Genomic DNA, 22,335 nt, shown 5'->3' on the forward strand with positions numbered 1-22,335 from the left:
TTCTTTTCTTTATATTTTTATTTTATTAAACCCATCTGATCGCGCAGACGCCTCACGAGCACACACACAACATTAGTTCTAGTTGCTTGACATTTCAGCCATTCATCATCAAACTAAAATGTGCTTCAAAGATAATGGACTTTGGCATAAGGGGCATTAAAGAGGAATGACATAATTCATTAACAAACACCTAGGTCTGGAATTGCCTATTTGACAGCGGGTACGGATAATTTGGTCCTACCAATTTTAAAAATGCACATAACGTTTCCACCAACCACAGGATTGATTTGATGAAGTTTATTTGTACTATACTGATCCCATTTAGCTCACCAATTTTTAAGGATATTCCTGTTTATAGTACGGTAGGTTTGAGGTCTGAAAGTGGAATAGGACATTTTTGGAGCTTGAATGAATGGATGGACAAGTTTTTTATCGTCATTTATAAAATATTGCAAAAGTTTTATGCAAATCTGTAATGGAAACCCGGCTAATAACTGTGATATTTGAAATGTGCTTAAAAAAAAGTGTAGGATTTTTTGGTACATTTAAAAAAAAAGAAAGGACGGGAAGCAGGACGTTTTTGTACACTGGTTATGGTTACAAACTCTCTCAAACGCTTGTGTTGACAGGATGATATTCCTCGTTCAGATAACACATAACCAGCCCATTTATTCATTGTGTCAATCGGGTGTGTCTCACTCATCCTTAAAAGTGAAGCTGCGGGCTCTTTGATCGCCCCCTGGTGGTTGGCTGCAGTACAGGTCATAAACCCCGCCCTCTCCATGTAAACGAATGAGACTTGAGTCAAATTAAAAAAATAAATTGCACTTCCAATACAATTTTCCGAAATATGGTTTTGGTCATTTAAGGTAGTTGTTATAACGCTGATATATGTTCAATGATTCGCTTTTGTGATAAGTTTTAGATTTTAGCTAGTGATTTGATGCTATAAAAACAGGGCGTGTCATTATGGTTGATTGGGTCTGCGGGAGTTTGGACGGGAGTTTGATTCCGCGGCTCCACTTCACGACACTACTGCGCAGACTCGGGCTCCAAACAAAACTCTACTGCAGACTCAGGCTCCAAATGACGTCATTTTCTCAAGATGGCAACGGCCATACTGAGATGCTTTGGCTTCACTTTTCTATAGTGGAAGGAAGCGGAGACACGTCGTCCATCTTTTTTTATAGTCTATGGTGTCAATACAGAGAATTTGTACGCTAAGGCTGTTTTGAGAAGGCTGAGATGCATCTAAACACGACAGACAAACTAAAAATTGATACGTCAGCTGGTTGAGACAGCTTGACATAGACTTCAGCACAGCAGTGTTCACATCCTTTCAGCCTCAACACACTTCCTCATGATGGCATGACCATATGCCAAGCCCAGCTGAAGATGAAAGCATGTTCCTCTGCTCTGTGCATTTAACGATGTTTAAGTAGGTCACAGAAAAGATGGGAATGTCAGAATTTCTGGCTGCTAGGAGAACAGTCTCCAGAGAATTTACATACATGTGTCAGCGACAGGCGTAAAACATTTAATACAAGTGAGCGGGAATATTAGCATCTTTCTCACAGCGGAGCAGGACATCGAACATCACCTTTGAAATGCAGACTCCCGTAATGACTTTGCTCATGATTTGCATTGCGTTTTCTTACTCAACATGAGCTGTAGGGAAGGACAAAAATAACACAAACTGCAGGAGACATTTCTATCACCGACTTTGACTATATCTCTCACGTTCATTCATCTTCTTGTCTCTCCTGCTGCGAGCAAGTGTCTTTTTATGGAGGCTGCCTCCTCGAGCACTGCCTTGCCTCCTGCCTCCGGATTCTTGTTAATAGATGTGGGAGAGGGTAAGGGGATCAGTGACAAATAGCCTCCGGTCAAAATGACTGCCTGACTGACTAACTGACTGTCTGAGGAAAGCCTGGGGAAGTCGTGGCCTAATGGTTAGAGAGTCGGACTCGTAATCCAAAGGTTGCAGGTTCGAGTCTCGGGCTGGCAGGGATTGTAGGTGGGGGGAGTGAATGTCCAGCGCTCTCTCCACCCTCAATACCACGACTGAGGTGCCCTTGAGCAAGGCACCGAACCCCCAACGCAGCATAAATGGCTGCCCACTGCTCCAGGTGTGTGTTCACAGTGTGTGTGTGTTCACTGCTGTGTGTGTGCACGTTGGATGGGTTAAATGCAGAGCACGAATTCCGAGTATGGGTCACCATACTTGGCAGTATGTCACTTCACTTCACTTAAAGCCCAGCACCTTCTGGGAGAAAACACAACTTGGCAACTGTAGCTTCCATTTATTAAGGGTGGGATGGTGAAAGTGGGGAAAATGGAAAGATAAATAAATGTGGAATATGACTCCTGAGTTCGCTGGCCGGACAGACCGAGGAGGGATCTATCTGCCCCCCTAACAGTCAGCAGAGTCACATGAGGAAAGAACTCAATGGAAAAGAACGTGGGGGGGGGATCAGAGATAGAGAACACAATCTTCGAATGGCACTATTAATAGCCTCTCCTCGAGACACAAAACACACATTGTAGAATCTGCCCAAGTGGCTGGGTGAAAAAAGGCAGCATTGAGATGTGATTTTCAACATAACACAGGCTCCTGCAGTCCAGACATTGTGTGACTGTGCGGTGTGGCTCTAGGGGCATAAATGATTCATTTAGGATTCCTTGATTTAGAGATAAATGTTAATTCTTATTCAGCCTCATGGGGTACAAAAGTGGAAAGAGACTTGACAGCTGAAGCGTTCCACTATGATAAAATTCTTTACTCTAAATCAGATTCTCAATTTACAATTAAATTAAAAAGCAGTTTCTGATTACACATACGTTTTTTTTAAGTCAACATTCAATTCTGTTTGCTTTAGAGTGAAACAGGACATATTTTATGTGCAAAAAGGAAGACAGGACATTATCCATCAAGATTATGGTGATAAAGCGGGTGGTGCATACTAAAAATGGAGTTGGGGATTTGGTGGGAGGAGTTTAAAAAAATTATGTCAGACCCTGAGCAAGTTATTACAATTTGCTGACAATAAGTAAATAGGGTCTATTTAATTTTTATGTTGTGTTTAACCTGAAAAGGGGTCTGTTTAGATAATTTTACTCACTTGTTTTTGGAAAAGGTCTCCCACACGTTGGTGGTGACTCCACTGCTGCACTCTGGGTAAAAGGCTATCATAGAATTCTTTGTGGATCTCGTAGAGTTCAGGCACTTTAAAGAAGATGGTTTCGATCTGTTGAACGGTCAGGACAGGCTGGGAGGTGGTGGCTGCTGCTTTCAGGGGTTTCATGGGCTGACAAAGGAGCAGGAACAAACATTTGAACATTTTAGAGACAATCTAATCAACTATACTCTACTGTTCAAAATTTTGAGGCTGGGTTGGTAAGAAGTCTCTTATGCTCTTCAAGATTATTTATTCCATCAACAATGTAGCAAAAACAGTAATATAGTAAAATATTTTTACAATTCAAAATAGGTTTTCCAGCTAAAATGTAATTTATTCCTGTGATGGCAAAGCTGAATTTTTAGCAGCCATCACTCCAGTCTTCAGTGTCACGTGATTCTTTAGTCATTAATTTAATCATTCTAACATGCTGATTTGGTGGTCCAAAAAAAAAATTTATTAGAAAAATATATTATAAAATTATAAAAAATGTTGAGAAACCATAATAAAAAACACATTTTTCAGGAATCTTTAAGGAACAGAAAGTTCAAAATAAGAGCATTTGTATGACAAAAATCTTTTGTTGCATTATAAATATCCTTAAACTCACTTTTGATTAATTTAATGTGTCCTTAAATAGAGCAACAGCTTCTTAAAAAAAATCAAAATGACCCCAAACAGTAGTGTGTAAGCAAATGCATGTATGACCTTGGACTTCATATACTAAGTTTCAGTTAGAGTCTGCATTTGGCTTAAATTTGCCCTGCTAATGTAAATCATCACAAACACATATTTATATGTTTTTAAATATATGACTTGCCTGTTGCAGATGATGGGTAATATCATCTAATTTTAAGATCAGTGGCATAATCACTCAGCTGATTGACACGCCTTACTTAAGACTCCTTGTGCAAATTTAATCACGCACTGTTAGCAAAATCAAACTTGAGGCACTTTTACCAGTAACAGCGCCTCCAGATGGCTGAGGTAGGTCTCTTCACTGGCCAGGATTCCAGACAACACCCTTTTCCTCATCTCCAATCCCTTCTCCAGGTCCAACTCCGCCTGCATGAACACAGAAAGAGCTCACACGCTTCTGAACAACACACTCTTAAATCACGACATTAAATTACATACTGGCAACGCTGAAAAGAGCTATAAAAAAGCGATATGGCACTGGTTCAATGGAGCTGCTTTATGGTCTTATAATAACTGTCTTGGCTACATGAGAATCATGGGAAATTCATAACACCTTTGAACTGAATAAGGCCTTTATGTAGTCTACACTATTCACAAAGCCCTGAGTAAAGTATTAGAGATACTACAGACCTAGAATCCATCCAAAAGCAAGGCATATCTATTTTGTGTCATGTGTAGGGTTACCGAGTGCTGATGATGGCTAAGTGGGCCTGAAATGTTGGTTTCCATGGCCACAGCACAGGTAGTGAAAACCACAGATGTTTGTGATAGTCTCATGAGACTTTCCAGTCCAGATTTTAGGATAAAACATCCATCTGCTACATGACTGTGTTATCACTGTAGACTATACTGGCTTGATTTGAGTTTTTAAGCTGAGGTGACGTTAAAATGCTTTCACTGCATACATTTCTTCTAATCTCACCAACTGATATTAGATGTAAAACCCCACCTGGTGACAAAGTAAATCCCGCTACTGAAAAGGTGGAAATCAAGGTTTTATTCATGAACTCTTGGGTGCCAGACGTCTCACCCCAGGGGGCACCCCTGTATCTCTAGACCACCATCTTTTATTCATCCACATATTTATTAATCAAAGCATGTCGGCGTTCCAGCGCATGAGAATGAGTTGAGCTCATCTCAGATGCTCAAACAATAACCCTCGCTTACTGAAAACGCAAAGACGAGAAAATATTTCTCATCATACACACAACAGGCAAAAATTACAAACCTCTCCAACGAGAAAGAAGCAAACATGTTTAAAGAACATACACAGTACAGTATATCAATAACAACTAGGAATACATAGATAAATTATAAAAAATATTTAACCACATGTAATTAGATGATATTTTAAACATAAGGTATATAAAAAATGAGTTATTATAAACTTGTTTGATTCACTTTAACTTTTCCAATACCTATTTTTCTATCTGGAAGCTAATGGAAGTTGCCCCACTTTTGGATTTTCATTTGTCTTATACTGTACTTTGAAATGAGACCTAATAAAAAACAGATTTGTTCCATTATGAAGCCAACATGCAGAAAAGGTATAACTTTCAATATAAAGTTAAAGAGATTTCTTAAACACAATAATTTGCTTATAAAGAAGTCTAAATTCAATCTTTTGGAATTTCAATAAACCACATTAGATTTTCTTTAGCTTAATCTGAATAGAGTGGCATTCTAAAACAGTTCTTTGTGACAGCATGTCAAGACTATTCTTAAACATGCAATTTGCGCTCATTAAAGTCAAATCTGGTTGTGTGTTTGAGGAGAATGTGTCTGAAAAATGGGTGACCACCCCTCTGTAGTGTCAATTGCAGGTTTATTTGCAGCTCAATTCAAGACGTTTTCATAGCAAATCCCTCTTTGAATCAATCCATATTTCCAATTCCTGGTTGTGTCTATGTTGAGTAAACAAGTAAAGCATGTAGGTGTTACTGAGGAAGGGTGCATGAGTGTGTGCAGGTGAGTATCTACAGCTAAACACGGAGGTCATACGGGCCCAAATAAACTGCTTGCCTCTGGGCCTGGTATTGGCAGGGAGGGACATCAATCAATCTGACAGCCAATGGCTGTGTCAATGAAGCAAGAAAGCTCTGTTTTACAATCAGTAATTTAATTTGATGACCACTATGCATGATGAGGACAGTTTCCCGAGGCTCTGAAATGAAAGGCATGATAACAATAGAAACTAGAAAGAATTTTTTTAGATCACGCATGATTGCATGCAATGAACGACGTGAGATTCTTCTGCACAGTGCCGAGCTATACAATATTTATTAAGCTGCGATAAGCACTAAATGTTCAATTAGAATTGTACTATGCAGACTCAGCACTTTAGAATCTGCAAGCTTTGAAATCTGCCAAATTTCACAGCTCACTGGTTGGTACCATTACCATTGAGGCTATAAATATCTGTGGGTTTACTGGTACAATTATTCATAATGGACTGCTTCACAGATGGCATATACTTGGTGGATTCCTATCATGAATCCATGCATGCATAAAGAAATCTCTTATACGTACTCTTTTACCTTCGCACACCACCAAGAAAGCATTCATCTCTCTATGCCCAACAAAATATGATTATGACTCGTCATTTGTGGCATTCTGTAGTCATATATTTGTTTAATCAATTATTTTTGTATTTGTAAAATAAACGTAATTATTCAAAGGCCAAAAAAATCAAAATGTCAGATTCATCACTGTCTGGCTGGCAAGGAGGTGACTTACAGACTTTGAGGACTCGATCGAGCCGGAGGAGAGAGTGTCTCGACTGCTGCGGCTCTTGGAGCTGAGGTGAGGGGAGGAGGAGGGGGAGTCGTCGATGTAGGGCAGAATGTCATGGTGTTGGCGCTGCTCCTCCGCTCGATCCGCGTCGTAACCATAGGTGGGCGGAGTGCCTGTAAATGGACCATCTGTGAAAAGTAGGAAAAAAAGGAATACGCTTGACAAACCAAGTGGAAGAACAGCATCATAATTTATGAAACGTAAAATATCTTTTGAACCATGCTTACTAGAATGAACTGCACAGAAATAAAGCTACTGATTGGTAAACAGAGTTCATGCCCCATGTCTTAATGTCATCAGCTAAGAGAGTCTGTTTCAAATTCTCAGTGTTCAATTGATTCAGTTTAAGTGGCAGTCTAACATTAGCTTAGAGCTCTGAAAGAGCAATGAGATTATGTCTGAAGTGGGTTTTAAGTTTTGGTATTAATGCAGACAGGCCAGAACTTTCTGTATACATTAAGATCACAAATAACTTTGTGGATTAAAGAGTTTCCCTCACCAGAGGAAGAGACATAAAGGAAGACAAACGCTCTCACTCCTGTAGAAGAGCAGCCCGAGTTCCCTCTTTCTGAACCGGTTTGGCCATTAAGCTGCTGGCAGCCACACCAGAGGATCTCATATTTATTCAGTACAAGCTCTCAGTTAAAACTAACTGTTTTGCCATCATATAAGACAAGCACATCTGTTACCCTCTGGAAGGAATATGCAGGACATTAAAGGGTTAGTTGTTGCAAACCAATGTGAATTTCTTTCTTCTGCACAACACAAATATTCAAAGAGGTGACAGCAATAATGCACTGCCAGCTTTAAACAACTGACAGACACAGTGAAACTGTCAATACAAAGTCATTGCGGATGAATCCCTCCCTTGTTTTTCAGAGTTTCCTGTTGGCAGGTGGGAAAATTCCTGCAGTTATAAAACCAGAGAAAAGGCCACAGAAACATGTCAATGTGAGTGTTTACTTGATATGGAAAACAGGTTTTCATAAACTTTCGTGCAGTTTGCTATTTGCACAACTTGTTTACTAGCACGTATGAACGTTGATCATTTTGCTTACTATGAAATAAAACTTATTAAAGAGTCACTGAGCTATTACATTTCTAAAAATAAATATTATAATATTAATAAATACTATATACACTACCATCCAAAAGTTTGGGGTTTGGGATGTTTTTGAAAGAAGTCTTTCATGCCCACCAAAGCTGCATTTATTTGATCAAAAACACAGTAAAACAGTAATACTGTGAAATATTATTACAATTTAAAATACCTGTTTTCTATTGGAATATATTTAAAAATTTAATTTATTTCTAAGATGGCAAAGCTGAATTTTAGCAGCCATTACTCCAGTTCTCAGTGTCACATAATCCTTCAGAAATTATTCTAATATGCTGATTTGCAGCTCTAGAAACATTTCTTATTATTATCAGGGTTGAAAACAGCTGCTTAATATGTGATACACTTTTTCAAGATTCTTTGATGAATAGATTAATGGTTTAAAAGAAGCATTTATTTGAAATAGCAAAATCGTTACTTACTATGCTTTTGATAAATTTAAGGTGCACATACTAAATAAAAGTAGTTTCTATCCTAAACTAATTAATAAATAATAATAATAATAAAAAACCCTTACTGACCCCAAAACTCTGCACAGTACTCAGGATTTTTTCTCTATAAATTGTAGATTTAAGTTTGAATAAATTCAAGTCCAAATTATTAATTATAACATTTGTGTGAAAACATTGACAAAAATTGTACGCATTAATATGGCCGTATAGACTGTAATGGAATGAGACCCACTGTGTTTATGCGTAAAGCCAGATGAGCATGAAACAGCTCTAGCTGACTCTGAGTCACACTGCCTTGTCATTGCCTCAGCGTTCATCCTCCCACTTTTGCCTCTGTCATCTCTCTCTCTCTCCCTTTCATACACTCTTTCTCATCCCTTCCTCTGGCTTCCCGCAGATGTCTGCTGCTATTTGGCTGAAGGAGAAGCATGCCATGCACATCTGGAAATATCATCATCATCACCATCATTATAAACAAAATTAGACGGCACTTCCATCCTCTTTCTGAAATCTACACACACTTGTACAGTAACGACAAACAAGAATTCCATATAAATCGTGGACAGTCATGATAGTGACATGATAAAATGTGTTAAATGCAACCAAGAATGCTACAATAATATTGGTTAAACAAAATACTTCATTAAAAAGCATGGGTTTTCAAATTCTACAGAAATCTGTGGGCCTGCTCATGGGCAGTAAATCCCAGGATCTCTGTAACAGAGGGTTATTCCCTGCAGGATGAAGAGCAGATTGAAACCTACACTATGTCGTCCCTCAGTGGAAGTGGGGAAGCCTGGGAGGTGAAATGCTGCAAAACTGCCAAAATCTCATCAGCATGTGTGCCAGAGGGCTTCAGATAATCCTATCATTTGGGTTCGAAAGAATAGGAAAGAATTTGTGGGAGGAATTGGGGTGCTAATGTTTCTGTGAGAGCCGACGTCTCCTTCAGGGCTCTTTGGATGGATAGGTGAGGGTAGTGATGGGGACTGAGATTTTGCAGAGGTCTGCATCTGCCAGATAAATTAAAGACACGCCTTCCTCCTCCCATGTGTCACATGTTCCATTAAAGTCTGGAAATAAGAGTGCAGAAAATGTGCGTGTATGTGTGGTACCCATGAGTGGCTGGCCTCTAGGGAGGAGAAAAAAAACTGGGAAAAGAGATGTAAAATGACAAATCAGGGATAAAGAAGTCGGTCCATTTTGTTCCCCACAGTTGGTTTCCCTAAATATCCAATTTTCGGGCAATTTAATACCCCCCACCCCTAGCTACCGCACGCACTGAAAAGAAATGAATATGAAGAACGAAAAAGGGGAGGTGAAAATTAAACAGAAATGAGTAAAGCACCGCCTCAGGCCACGATTGAATCAAACAGGGATTGCACAGAGAAGCTAATTTGATGAGGTGTCATTTTAAGGGCATAAAATAAAAGAATACAGCCTGTGTTGGCTGATATTACTTATGCAGACTTTTCCTGTCTGTACAGATTTAAAAAAATCCATTTAAAAACATAAAACCAAAATCAGGTGTGCATTTGTGTAACTTCAATCAATATGAGGTCAGCTAGATTTTTTTCCTTTTTTCTGTTCAGTGTTGATTACAATACTCTGAGTTTTGAGATGTTGCTTCACAGAATCAGTTTTAGCATGCTGACAGTATAAACGTCTCAGGTTACGTATGTAACCATGGTTCCCTGAAGGGAACGAGACGCTGCGTCGAAAACGCATATGGGAACGCCTTCAGCGTGACCAGGCTCTGAATATGATGTGTAATCAGTCAAACAAGGGCGAGGCGTCACGGGCGGGGTGACGTCACGACCAGGAAGCATATAAGCACGTGCGGCGGAGCCGGCTTCAGCTTCAAGTCATGAAGCAAGCGCTGGCAGGGATGCCGGAAGTGTGGCAACGCGACGCAGCGTCTCGTTCCCTTCAGGGAACCATGGTTACATACGTAACCTGAGACGTTCCCTTCCAGGAACTTCGAGCTGCGTCGAAAACGCATATGGGAACGAGATACCAACGCCGCCAGACTGACAAGTCCCTGCCTGGTGTCAGGACGAAAGGACAGAGGAGCCGGGAGTGGCTCGGATGTCGAGGTCATAGAACCTAACGAAAGTCAGGGGCGTGGACCACCCAGCTGCGTTGCAGATGTCCTGCATGGAACACCTGCCCAGAAGGCCTCGGAGGCCGCCACACCTCGGGTTGAGTGCGCTCTGACTCCCACCGGCGGGGGGAGCTCAGAGGCCTCGTATGCCAAAGCCATGGCACCCACAATCCACCTACTAAGAGGAGGGCTTCGTAGCAGGAAGACCCCTCTTAGGCGGACCATAGCACACGGGCAGCTGGTCCGCTTTCTCCACAGGGAGGACCTGTGGATGTATGCGTCTAGTGCTCAACTGGACACATACGGTTGTGCTTCTCCTGGTCTGGCTCCCCGAAGGGAAGAGGACAGAAGGCCTGCAGTACGACCGGCTGTGGAACGACCGATGGGACCTTCGGAACATACCCCACGCGGGGGTAGAGGAATACTTTCGCCGAACCGGGCGCAAAGTGAATAGAGGCCGTAGTCAGGGCCTGAAGGTCACTCACCCTCCTCAGAGAGGTGATAGCCAATAAGAAAACGGTCTTGATAGTGAGGAGTCTCTCAGTTATCTCCTGAATGGGCTCGAAAGGTGCATTGCACAGAGCCTCCAGAACCACAGCCAGATCCCAAGTAGGGACGAGATCGTACTGGAGGCCTCAGCCTCAGCGCACCGCGGAGGAAACGTGTAACCAGGGGGTGTCTACCCACTGACTGGCCACCGGTAAGGGCGTGGTATGACGAAATAGCTGCCACGTACACCTTAACAGTGTAATGGGTTACCCCTGCGGAGAAACGGGCCTGCAGGAACTCCAGTACTGCACCAACGGGGCAGTTGACTGGGTCGAGCTGGCGGTCCCCGCACCAAGAAGTGAAGAGCCTCCACTTCAAGGCGTACAGTTTCCTCGTAGAGGGAGCTCTGGATTGGAGGATGGTCTCGACAACCTCGGTTGACAGACCGGAAGCTATGAGCTGTGCCCCCTCAGGGCGTCACACCAACAGCTTCCATCACTCCGGGCGAGGGTGCACCTCGGTGCCCCCGGCCTGTGAGAGGAGGTCCCTCCTGACGGGCACTTCCCACGGAGTGCCGTCGAGGAGAGATATCAGGTCCGAGAACCATACTCGGCCCGGCCAGAACGGTGCTACTAACAGTAGACTGACCTCGTCCCGGCGCACTCTCGCCAGAACTCCAGGGAGCAGAGCGATCGGGGGGAAGGCATACAGACGGAGCCTCGGCCACGTCTGTACCATAGCGTCCAGTCCCAGAGGAGCTGGAGGGGTCAGCGAGAACCAGAGAGGACATTGTGCTGACTCTTGAGTCGCAAAGAGGTCCACCTGGGCCTGGCTGAAAATACCCCAAATCTGCTTCACCACCTCGGGGTGAAGCCTCCATTCCCCGGGCCTCAGCCCCTGCCTCAACAGGATGTCTGCTCCCACATTGAGATGCCCATGTATGTGCATAGCTCTCAGAGATAAGAGCTTGCCCTGGGACCACACAAGGATCTGGTGTGCCAGCTTGTACAAGGGGCGCGACCGCAGACCTCCTTGGTGGTTGATGTAAGAGACCACTGCCGTGCTGTCGGTGCGCACCAGCACGTGGTGATCTCTCAGGTCTGGGAGGAAGTGCTTGAGTGCACGGAACACCGCTAACATCTCTAGCCGATTGATATGCCACGTCGGGTGGCAACCTCTCCACAGACCGCGGGCAGGGTGGCCACTCATGACCGCACCCCAACCGGTGAGGGAAGCGTCCGTCGCTAGCGAGACGCGGCGACAAGGAGCTCCCAACACCGGGCCCTGGGACAAGAACCAAGGATTCCTCCACATGTCGAAGGCACGGACACAACGGCGTGACACTTTGACAGCGCGGAGTGAGTTTCCCCTCAGGGAGACCCCCTTGGTCTTGAGCCACCACTGTAGGGGTCTCATGTACAGCAGGCCAGAAGGTATCACGCTGGACGCAGCTGCCATGAGCCCCAGCAGTCTCTGAAACTGCTTGACAGTGAGTGACTGGCCTTCTCGCACTCTCCTGACTGTAGTAAGGATCGACTCGATCCGAGCAGGGGACAATCGTGCCTGCATCGTGGTCGAATCCCACACCACGCCTAGATAAGTGATTCTCAGAACCGGAGAAAGCACACTTTTCTTGGCGTTCAGTCTCAACCCCAGTTCTTTCATGTGGGCGAGAACGACATCTCGATGCCGAACCGCCAACAGCTCTGATTGAGCGAGGATCAACCAATCGTCGATATAATTGAGTATGCGGATGCCCTGAAGCCGCAACGGGGCCAGTGCCGCATCCACACACTTGGTGAAAGTGCGGGGTAAAAGTGCTAGGCCGAAGGGAAGAACCCGATATTGGTACGCTTTCCCCCCAAAGACGAACCTCAGGAACTTCCTGTGAGAAGGAAGGATGGAAACATGGAAATATGCGTCTTTGAGATCTATCGTGACAAACCAGTCCTCGGACCTGATTTGAGTCACGACCTGCTTGATAGTAAGCATCCTGAACTTCAGCTTTCTGACTGAGCGGTTCAGTAGACGCAGATCCAGTATGGGCCTCAGCCCTCCATCCTTCTTCGGAACAATGAAGTACCGGCTGTAGAAACCGGACTGGGTCTCGTGAGGAGGAACCAACTCGATGGCTTCCTTCCTCCGCAGAGTACCAACTTCCTGTTCCACAACCAGAGCCTGCCCGGGGCGGACCGCAGTCATAACAACCCCGCAGAACGGCGGGGGTGGCCCGCCGAACTGAATACGATAGCCTTTCGCTACGGTCTGCAGGACCCAAGGAGACACATTCGGCAGCCGCTGCCAGGCTGTCAAATGCTCTACTAAGGGAATCGGTCTCTCGAGACTGACCTCTGGTGCAGCCAGACCGCTGTCTTGAAGCGGCGCACCGGCAGGAGACGCGTAACCTGGCGGCTGAGGCGAGTTTCTCGGCTCCGCGCTGCCGGGCGGACAAACCTGAGAAATATACTCGCTGGGACCGGCTGTGCCCTGGAACAGCGGCAGGGTCAGCAGACAAGTCCCTGGAGGGCACCGAGGGGAGACGGTCACCGTGTGCCGCGGTGTAAGCCGCTCCACCCCGGTAGGGGTCGTCCTCCATAGTCCTGGGGCTCACCCGTCAGGACCTCTGAACGAACCAGACCCTGCAAGGCAGGACCCAAAGAGACACATTCGGCAGCTCGCTGCCCAATGATCTTCTAAGGGAATCAGTCTCTCGAGACTGACCTCTGGGTTCAGAGAAGCGGCCAGACCGCTGTCTCGATGCGGCGCACCGGAATGAGACGCGTAATCTGGCGGCTGAGGCGAGTTTCTCGGCTCCGCGCTGCCGGGCGGACAAACCTGAGAAATATATTCGCTGGGACCGGCCGTGCCCTGGAACAGCGGCAGGGTCAGCAGACAAGTCCCTGGAGGGCACCGAGGTGAAGTGGTGCAAGCCACTCCACCCCAGTAGGGGTCGCCCTCCGCGGTCCTGGGGCGCGCCCGTCAGGACCTTTTGCGCGAGGAGCTGGTATGCGGAGGAGGCTGCGCCCGCCCAGCAGCCACCTGAGTTTAGAGAGCGTGCATACCCTCTGCCCACCAAAGATGTTGTAAGCAGAGCAGGAGCCTTCAAAGGCGATGCCGTGGAGGGAGACAGATAGCTCGCAAGCGTCTGTTCAACCCGCGGCATCATCGCCGCATACCCGCGCTCATTCAGTTCCCGCGGGAACGACTGGCCGGGACGAAAAAATTTCACCCGCGATCTCGACACCTCGGTGAGGAGATCGGGGAAAACGGAAGGCTCCTGTGTAGAAGTAGCTCTCTGGGGCGAGAGAGGCGGCGAAACCTCGTCAACGCTCGTCACATCAACCTCCTCGGAGGACGCAGCGTCAAGCCCTCGTCTCGGGGGAAGAGACCGCTTCCGAACCGAGAGACGGGGCGCCAGATCTGGCTGATACGGGAGGAGATAGGGACATGCCCGTCTGACTCTCGCCAGCCAGATCAGCCTTTTTCTCTTTTTTTTTTTTTTCATTTTATGCTTGTGCAAACACTGCAGCTTACAAAGCTTTCATAGTTATATCATATTGGGGTGACAGAGGCGGCGAAACCTCGTGAACGCTTGTCACATCAACCTCCTCAGAGGAAGAGAGAGACAGCTTCCACACCGAGAGACGGGGCGCCAGATCTGGCTGATACGGGAAGAGATAGGGATATGCCCGTCTCACACTCGCCAGCCAGATCAGCCTGCGAGCCCCACGAGTGCAGCCGCCGCTCTGCCTCGGCAGCAGCGGGACCGGCACCGCGTGGGGAGCTCGCGAAGGCTCCCTTCTCGAAGAGAGCCCTCCGGGTGCGGAGACCGATTTTGCGTGCTCCGCACCCAGGCAGACCACGCGCAAATCGTGTGTGTCCTCGCTCATGATATAGCGAGGGCAAGGATGCACACACGACTCAAAACATGGTCTGAAAGCTTCACCCCTGAGCTTGCCCTTGGCTTTGGCATGATACTGAATGCTTTCCACTTAAAACTAGGACAAACAACAGTAAATAAGACTGACACACACAGAGCGCTTCGCTGAATGACAAAAAGCTGAAGCCGGCTCCGCCGCACGTGCTTATATGCTTCCTGGTCGTGACGTCACCCCGCCCGTGACGCCTCGCCCTTGTTTGACTGATTACACATCATATTCAGAGCCTGGTCACGCTGAAGGCGTTCCCATATGCGTTTTCGACGCAGCTCGAAGTTCCTGGAAGGGAACTGCCAGAAGTTTAAATTTGTCCCATCTAAAATACTACTGCCACAACCATATAAGCACCACTTTTATAAAAGTCACCACCTTGAACAATACATTTTAAAGCAAATTACTGTCAGTCTAACCCCAACCCTTGAATTTGAGGGTCTAGACGTCCAATAAAGCCCATTACTGATTATTCCAAATATGTGCCTTGAGTAAAACAGGCCAGTTAGATTTTCGTGCAGTTATCGCTTATCCAAGTGGCATGTTTATTTGCAAAGAAATAAACATAAGAAGTGACTGGGTTGAATCCAGGAAAGCAGCCAAATCTGGTGTGTTGCGATCGTACAATGAAGCACCCTAGTGAGAGTAAATCAGCCTTTGTTCCAGCAAGAGGAAGAGTGAATCACAACACACCAACACAGTGAGTCACCCTGCAATCAACACTACAACCAAGCTGCCATCCTCCACCAAACCCTATCTTTCGGTTTGCTCTGACCATACTTAAAAGCATGGCAGCAGAATCGGATTAAAATGTGTCCAAGATGCTGCCACAAATTCCCCCGAGTCCTTCCTCTGTCACAGGTTTATGTGAATGATTTAAACACGGATTTGTCACACTCAAATCAACGTCTCAATGCATGTTTATGTGTATGCTAGCAAGCACTTTTGTTGATTTTTCCAACAAGCTGAGATCTGTTACACTTCCATTTCCAAACATTCAAGTGATTTGGAAAATATAGTATTTAAATGGCAAAAAAATTGAATGCTGTCTGGCTGAATTGAGGTCTATATTACTGCCAACTATGTCTGTCCTGTTATGTAAACAAAGAAAGATGTGTGCTGTGCTTGCTGGAGGAGGGAGGTGCTGTTGCAGAACAGAGTGAAAGAGATTGAAGTCGTCAGAAATAGTTCCCATTGATTGAATCATGACTAATTCAGTAAAGTCAGAGGAAATTCCCAGATGCGTCTAAAAAGCAAGCTCAACAGGGACCGTCTTATCTAGCACTCATCCCAAAGGTTATTCTGTTTACCTATCTACTTTCATGACTTATCATACCAGTTGAAGAGAAAACAAAAATCGAGATGAAGAGAGGGTGCTAAACATGAAAAACTAGCATCCGTTTCAAGGAGTTGGCTGCCTCGGAAGGGAACCTGGATGACAACAACTGCGATTATGTCACAACTGAATTTGCCTTTACACAATTTGCACTGATGTCAGACTTACCAACTCCACATGGTTTATATCCCCTATAGAACCGCAAGGCAGACGGAGGGTGGCCCAGTGAGGCGACTTCCTGCCAACTGTTTGATCAGTGTAGACGCAGGAGCATACTTCTCTCAGCAGACTCTTCTAACGACTCCATTAATTAACAAGTCCTATCATCTGCATGACTTTGATACTGTGCAACTTGTTACGAATTCGACAACCATCGAAATCTTTGAGACAAGTGGGCAATTATGCCGTCAGGCCTAATTGAAGAGCATGACCAGAGATGGCCGGTATATATTACATAAATTATCTAATGACTGTATTAGTTAACATACTAGATTTTTTGATGAATATTTAAGCTGTGCTTGATTCACTAAAAAGAACCAGTTTAAAAGAGTAATTTGTAAATGAGACAATACTGGTCACAGTGTATGCCATTGATTCACAAAACCGGTTCATAAGAATCATGATTGATTCACTAAAAAGAACCAGTTCATAATAATAATTTGTTTGTTGTTCGGATTAAACTGGTTGTGCTGTTATGTTACGATACACTATTACTAAAATAAGTTCATAAGAGCCACTGTCTGTAAATTAGGTTATGCTGGTTGCAAGACATGTTTCTGATTTAGTGAAAAAAAGACTGGTTCATTAGAGTCAAAAGTTTGTGAACTGGATTACACTCATTACTCACATTTATGTTACTGATTTACAAAAAATGGTTAATAAGTGTAATTTTTCTGTGAATCAGATTACAATGCTTGTGCTGTATGTTTTTGACTCACTAAAAAGAACCAGTTCACAAGAGTCAACTGTTTGTGAATTAGATTACATTGGTCATGCTGTGTGTAACCAATCCACTAAAAAGTAATTTGATTGTGAATCAGACTACACTGGTCACACTGTACATGCAGCCTGCAAATCAACAGTGATGCCTGTCTTAAACACTACCAATTAAATAAGAGTGTTCTTTATTTTCTGTTGTACTGTTTGCTTAACCAATAGAAATTGTGCATTTGAAAACACAATGTGCCAAGCATTCGGCAGGTTAAGATGAAGATCTAAATCTTCAAGATGCTCTTAAACACATGACCGCTTCCCCCTAATGCACCATCAGTACTGTGTGATTTCTTAGATCTGGAGCGGAACCTCATTAATTTATATCTATGCATTACCTTGTGTTTTACAGCCCTCATCTAGCTTTCATCTGAGGAAAGATATAGAATACAAAAGAGCATGTTATAGATGAATAAAACAGGCTGATTTATTAAAAAATAATACATCTCAGATGTGTGCCCATTATGGTGTTAAATCTATTCTAAGCCTTCACAGGTTCTTTCATCCACCACTTGTGTCACCAAACAAGTGTGTTTCACTCAAAAATAGCTTTTAAAAAGAATTGTACAGGGGTGTGTCGGGTCAGTGGTAGCCTAGCGAAAAAGGTTAAAGGTGGCCTGTTGTGTGCTCATGTATCTCGGGTTTCAAACGGCATATGGCTCTCAGTGCAGGTCACCAAGGAGAAGTCTGAAAAAGCTGAGTCAGCCCTGAACATTAGCACTGGAAAACCACATGTTCTTTTCCACCTCGGTGCTCTCTGTGTCTCTCATTCCACTTCCTATCTCTGTATTCTTTCTGTAGTAGATGAGCAGAAGGGTCAAAAATGTATCCTGTCGATCTTGAGTGGTGTTTCTACCTAGAATCTAACTATGATGATCACCTTAATGGGAAAAAAATAGGCTAGGCTCCAACTGCAGCAGAACCTATCCCAAAAGAGAGCTATACTGTACTCTTAATACACGTCTCCACACTTCTTCTCTTATTCTCAGCTTGACTAAGCCGAAATACACATACGTACTGAGCCCAGCAGGAGCAAAATTGTCAGTGGCGTACCGAACTACAACCGCAGAGTTCTGTCTCTTATCATTAGCAAACAGCAGTCTCTGACAAATCTGGCTTAATCTGTTGTTAAACAGATGCCCAATATCACACCCCTGCCACTGTGGCATTAGCTCTTTTTAGAATCCGAGCTGAAAGATTTGTTACCTAATGTGGAGAATTAGCCTAGGTAACCAATGAAAACTGAGAGGTTGACACATCCATTTTTGACTGGCTGCTAACTGTGAGCTGGATGACAAAGGAGGTGGGATTTGTGTTTGGTAATTTTTATAGTCTTCTTGAAAATACCGAGATATGAATTTTTGCTCATATCGCCCAGCCCTACTTTGAAATACAGTGCAGGTCTACACATTCACCTACAAACCATTCATGTACATTTTAATCAGAGTTGTCTCTCTCTCTCTCCAAATTATCTTGTTAGGCTTTTTTTGAGCAACACCTGGTTCATTCATCCTTCAACCCTCATGTCACATCAATATGGTTCTTCACTTTGTCAAAACAACAGAGCATGGTGAGATCTAAAGATATGTCCCACTGTAACGCACCTTATTACATCCTCCAGCTGCTTTGGAGACTAGATATTTCCTTCCTGCTCCTTCAGAAAGAGTTAATATATTCAATTTGGGCTAAAAGAGCACATTTAAAGCGAAAACTCTCGCTTGACTTGCGAGTTGAGCGTGGGGATGAAAGGATTAACGCAACTCTGAGTTTTACTCCCAGCTATAATTGAGAGATTCAGACTCCTAGACTAAAATACACCACCTTACAATTGTATATTTCATAAAAATCTAGCAATAAAACAAATATTTAGCCTCAATTAACCCTTCTCATTCTGTTTCTTTCTGGGTTTTTTACACTCTCCCATACGCACACTACACTGTCATTATTTACTGACCCTCATTTCATCCCAAACCTGTATGACTTTCTTTTATCACTGCAAACATCTCCTTTTCCATTTCATGGAAGACAGAAAATTGCATTGTAGAACAACATGAGGGTCAATAAATTATATATATATATATATTTTTTTTTTTTTTAATTGTTCCTAAAACATCTCTTTAAGTGAAGTGACATACTGCTAAGTATGGTGACCCATACTCAGAATTCGTGCTCTGCATTTAACCCATCCAAAGTGCACACACACAGCAGTGAACACACACACACTGTGAACACACACCCGGAGCAGTGGGCAGCCATTTATGCTGCGGCACCCGGGGAGCAGTTGGGGGTTCGGTGCCTTGCTCAAGGGCACCTCAGTCGTGGTAGTGAGGGTGGAGAGAGCGCTGAACATTCATTCCCCCACCTACAATCCCTGCCGGCCCGAGACTTGAACCCACAACCTTTGGATTACGAGTCCGACTCTCTTACCATTAGGCCACGACTTCCCCTTTAACGTCACTACTGCTGCTTCACTCTTTTTGCCATGTGTGCATCTATGTGTGATTGTTTATGCATGTGTGTGTATAAACAAGCAACCCCTTCCACAATAGAAAAGGAGAGGAGGAAACATCCTTGAAACAGATGCCTTGACAACACCTCAGAGACGGATTCCACCGTGAGACTCCACTATGGAGACAGCAGATCTGACTCAGACTCTGAAGCATCAGGCCCCCTCAGTGCACAAACATCTAGAGAATTGTCAAGGAGAACAGCAAGATATTCTTGGACTCTTGTCCCTGTGAACATTCTTGTTCTTCCAACATTCCAAATTCCACTGTGCCAATTAATTTTTTATTCATACAATTAATTTACATACACAGCCATTCAAAAGTTTGGGGTCGGCAGGATTATTATTTTTGTTTTTTTAATAAATATTTTTATGCAGCAAGTGTACACTAAATTGATCAAATGTGACAGTAAAGATATTTATAATGTTACATATTATTTTTTAAAAATGCTGTTCTTTTCTTTTCTTAAGATAATAATAGTAAAAAAATACTTTTCTTGAGCAGCAAATCAGCAAATTAGAATGATTTCTAAAGATCCATGACACTAGCTATGTTTCCATCTACCTATTTTTATGCACATTTTGGAATATCGCATAAAAAACGCTGGATGGAAACGCCAAGATGCGCATCAATTTTAAAAATGCGCATAAAAAAACTTATGTGCACAATTGAGTAGGATACACTTTTTATCTGATAAGAAAAAATGCGCATAAACTACAATGGAAACACATTTACCGAATAAATTCCGCCATTCGCATCAAAAAAGTCAATTGACTTTGCGTGATGGGAAGGGATAAATTGACTAACCAGTGGACCGATCTCATTGCACAGCATCTGAAATGTTGTTTTGGTTGTTCTAAAATGCCTGAGCAAAGTCATCAAATTATTTCATCAAATTATTTCCCAAACAGCAGGCATCCACCTCCGAAACCAATGACAGCATTTATTGTTTCATCTGCTCGCTTTGAGGTGCAAGTAATTCATCATATATTAAAATTATTATATTAAATCGCTTCTCCCACTTTTTTTGTAGATACGTAGTGCCAGTTTATCAGGAAGTGACGATTTTGTTCTCTTTGATTCGTTGGATAGAAACGGTGCTTTATTCACAAATGTTTTATGCGATATTCCATCTTTGCGCACAAGTTAAATTCAAATCATTGGATGGTAACATAGCTACTGAATTGCTGCTGAATATTCAGCTTTGCCATCACAGGAATGAATTATATTACAAAATATACTAAAAATGGTATTTCACAATATTACAGTTTTTACTGTATATTTACTATATAAGAGACTTCGCTCAAAAAACCCAAATGTCTAAACGGTAGTGTAAGAAAATTTGCAAGATTGTCATTCTTATGAAAAATTATTTTATTCTTTAAATTACACAAAATCACTACAAAAATTCTCATTTGCCAACCCTTCCAAAAACAATAAATCACGTTTCATGTCATCCACCTGCTAGTGAATGCTTTCTTTGAGATTTAATGTCTTTCCAATGCCTCAGTCAGCAGAGCCAGGCCTCTGTCAAACAAAGGAGATTTCCCAGTAGAGCACGTGTCCTAAAATGATGTGGAAAAGACCTCTGTGTGCGTGCTGGGGGTCTAGGCCTGAGATGAGAGGTTGGGGGAGGGGCGAAAAAGAGAAAGGAATAACGGGGATGTGGTGCTACAAAACCTCTGCAGTGCCGCACCACCATCTACTACACCTACCAGATGTGCACACAGCTGCCACACACAATACAGTATATCAAGGGCATAGGGAGTGTGTACACACAAACAGAATTTATAATACACATCAAGGTCAAAGTGACGGATATAAGATTTGCACAAATGTACAAACATACGTGAAGCGGATATGATCCTGTCTGACCAGAGAAAACAACATAGCATGTAAAGAAAATCCATAACATTAAGCAAAGATATAGATCATAAAGAATAAGAAAGAAAGGAGAAATAAAAAAAGAAAAAGGGATGGTAAGAGAGAGATCATGAGAAGGAGGGGCAAAATGCAGCATGTGTCATCCTAAAAGAACAAAAGAAGGCTGCGTTCGCTCATCATTGTGATACGAGACACTGGGAAAAATCAATAAATTTGGGGAGGATTCACAGAAGCTGCCATTCAATAGCACAAATTGAATGTGGCCTATTCCTCTGAGACTTCAAAAACAACCCTCAAGCCACGATAGGCTCTTACACAGATCAACACACACAGACCACTTCAGCTGGACCACAATCGAAAAACAGCCACTTTCAGATATATATCATAGCTAACTCAAATGCTATAAAATAGCATCATTTCCAGAGAATTATCCCCAACAGCACTGGACACCCTCCACAAAGATCCCATTAAGAGTACAGAGAGCAAACCGACCCAAGGGGGGAAGGAAAAGCATAATAAATAAAGGTATCTCATTCATGATGTTACCACAGATAGATGGTTTTCAGGCACACAGAGTGTAGGCATCAAGGATGGATGTGTCACTAGGACAGCCATCATGCTGTCAATACTTCATGCAGGTTGACATGCAGTTTTCCTTCTCTGACTGATAAAAGGACTACACTTAAAAGGTCCATAAAAGGACTGAAGAACAACTTGAGGCACGACCTCCTTTTCTTTTTACCTGTCTGTTGTCTTGTCTCTGAGCACAGTAAGACTGAAGCAGTAGAGCAGATTGTCAAGAGCATTCAACGTGCCTGCCAACGTGAACGTCATTCATAATTTTTTATCTAATTTG

At 43.5% G+C, this 22,335-nt stretch overlaps 1 protein-coding gene across 2 annotated transcripts in view; it reads right to left on the bottom strand.

Annotated features, from left to right (window-relative positions):
* Positions 1-22,335, bottom strand: part of LOC306856180 (breakpoint cluster region protein-like) — an 88,043-nt gene that overhangs the window by 34,984 nt on the left and 30,724 nt on the right. For both annotated transcript variants that reach the window (XM_079395264.1, XM_079395265.1), the window contains exons 2-4: positions 6,615-6,799; positions 4,140-4,244; positions 3,123-3,308 (exon numbers count right to left, since the gene is read on the bottom strand). In XM_079395264.1, the coding sequence (XP_079251390.1) occupies positions 3,123-3,308; positions 4,140-4,244; positions 6,615-6,799 (476 nt within the window). The remainder of the gene's footprint in view (positions 1-3,122; positions 3,309-4,139; positions 4,245-6,614; positions 6,800-22,335) is intronic.

Source organism: Barbus barbus, assembly GCF_936440315.1.
Source record: "Barbus barbus genome assembly, chromosome: 36".
NCBI lineage: Eukaryota > Metazoa > Chordata > Actinopteri > Cypriniformes > Cyprinidae > Barbus > Barbus barbus.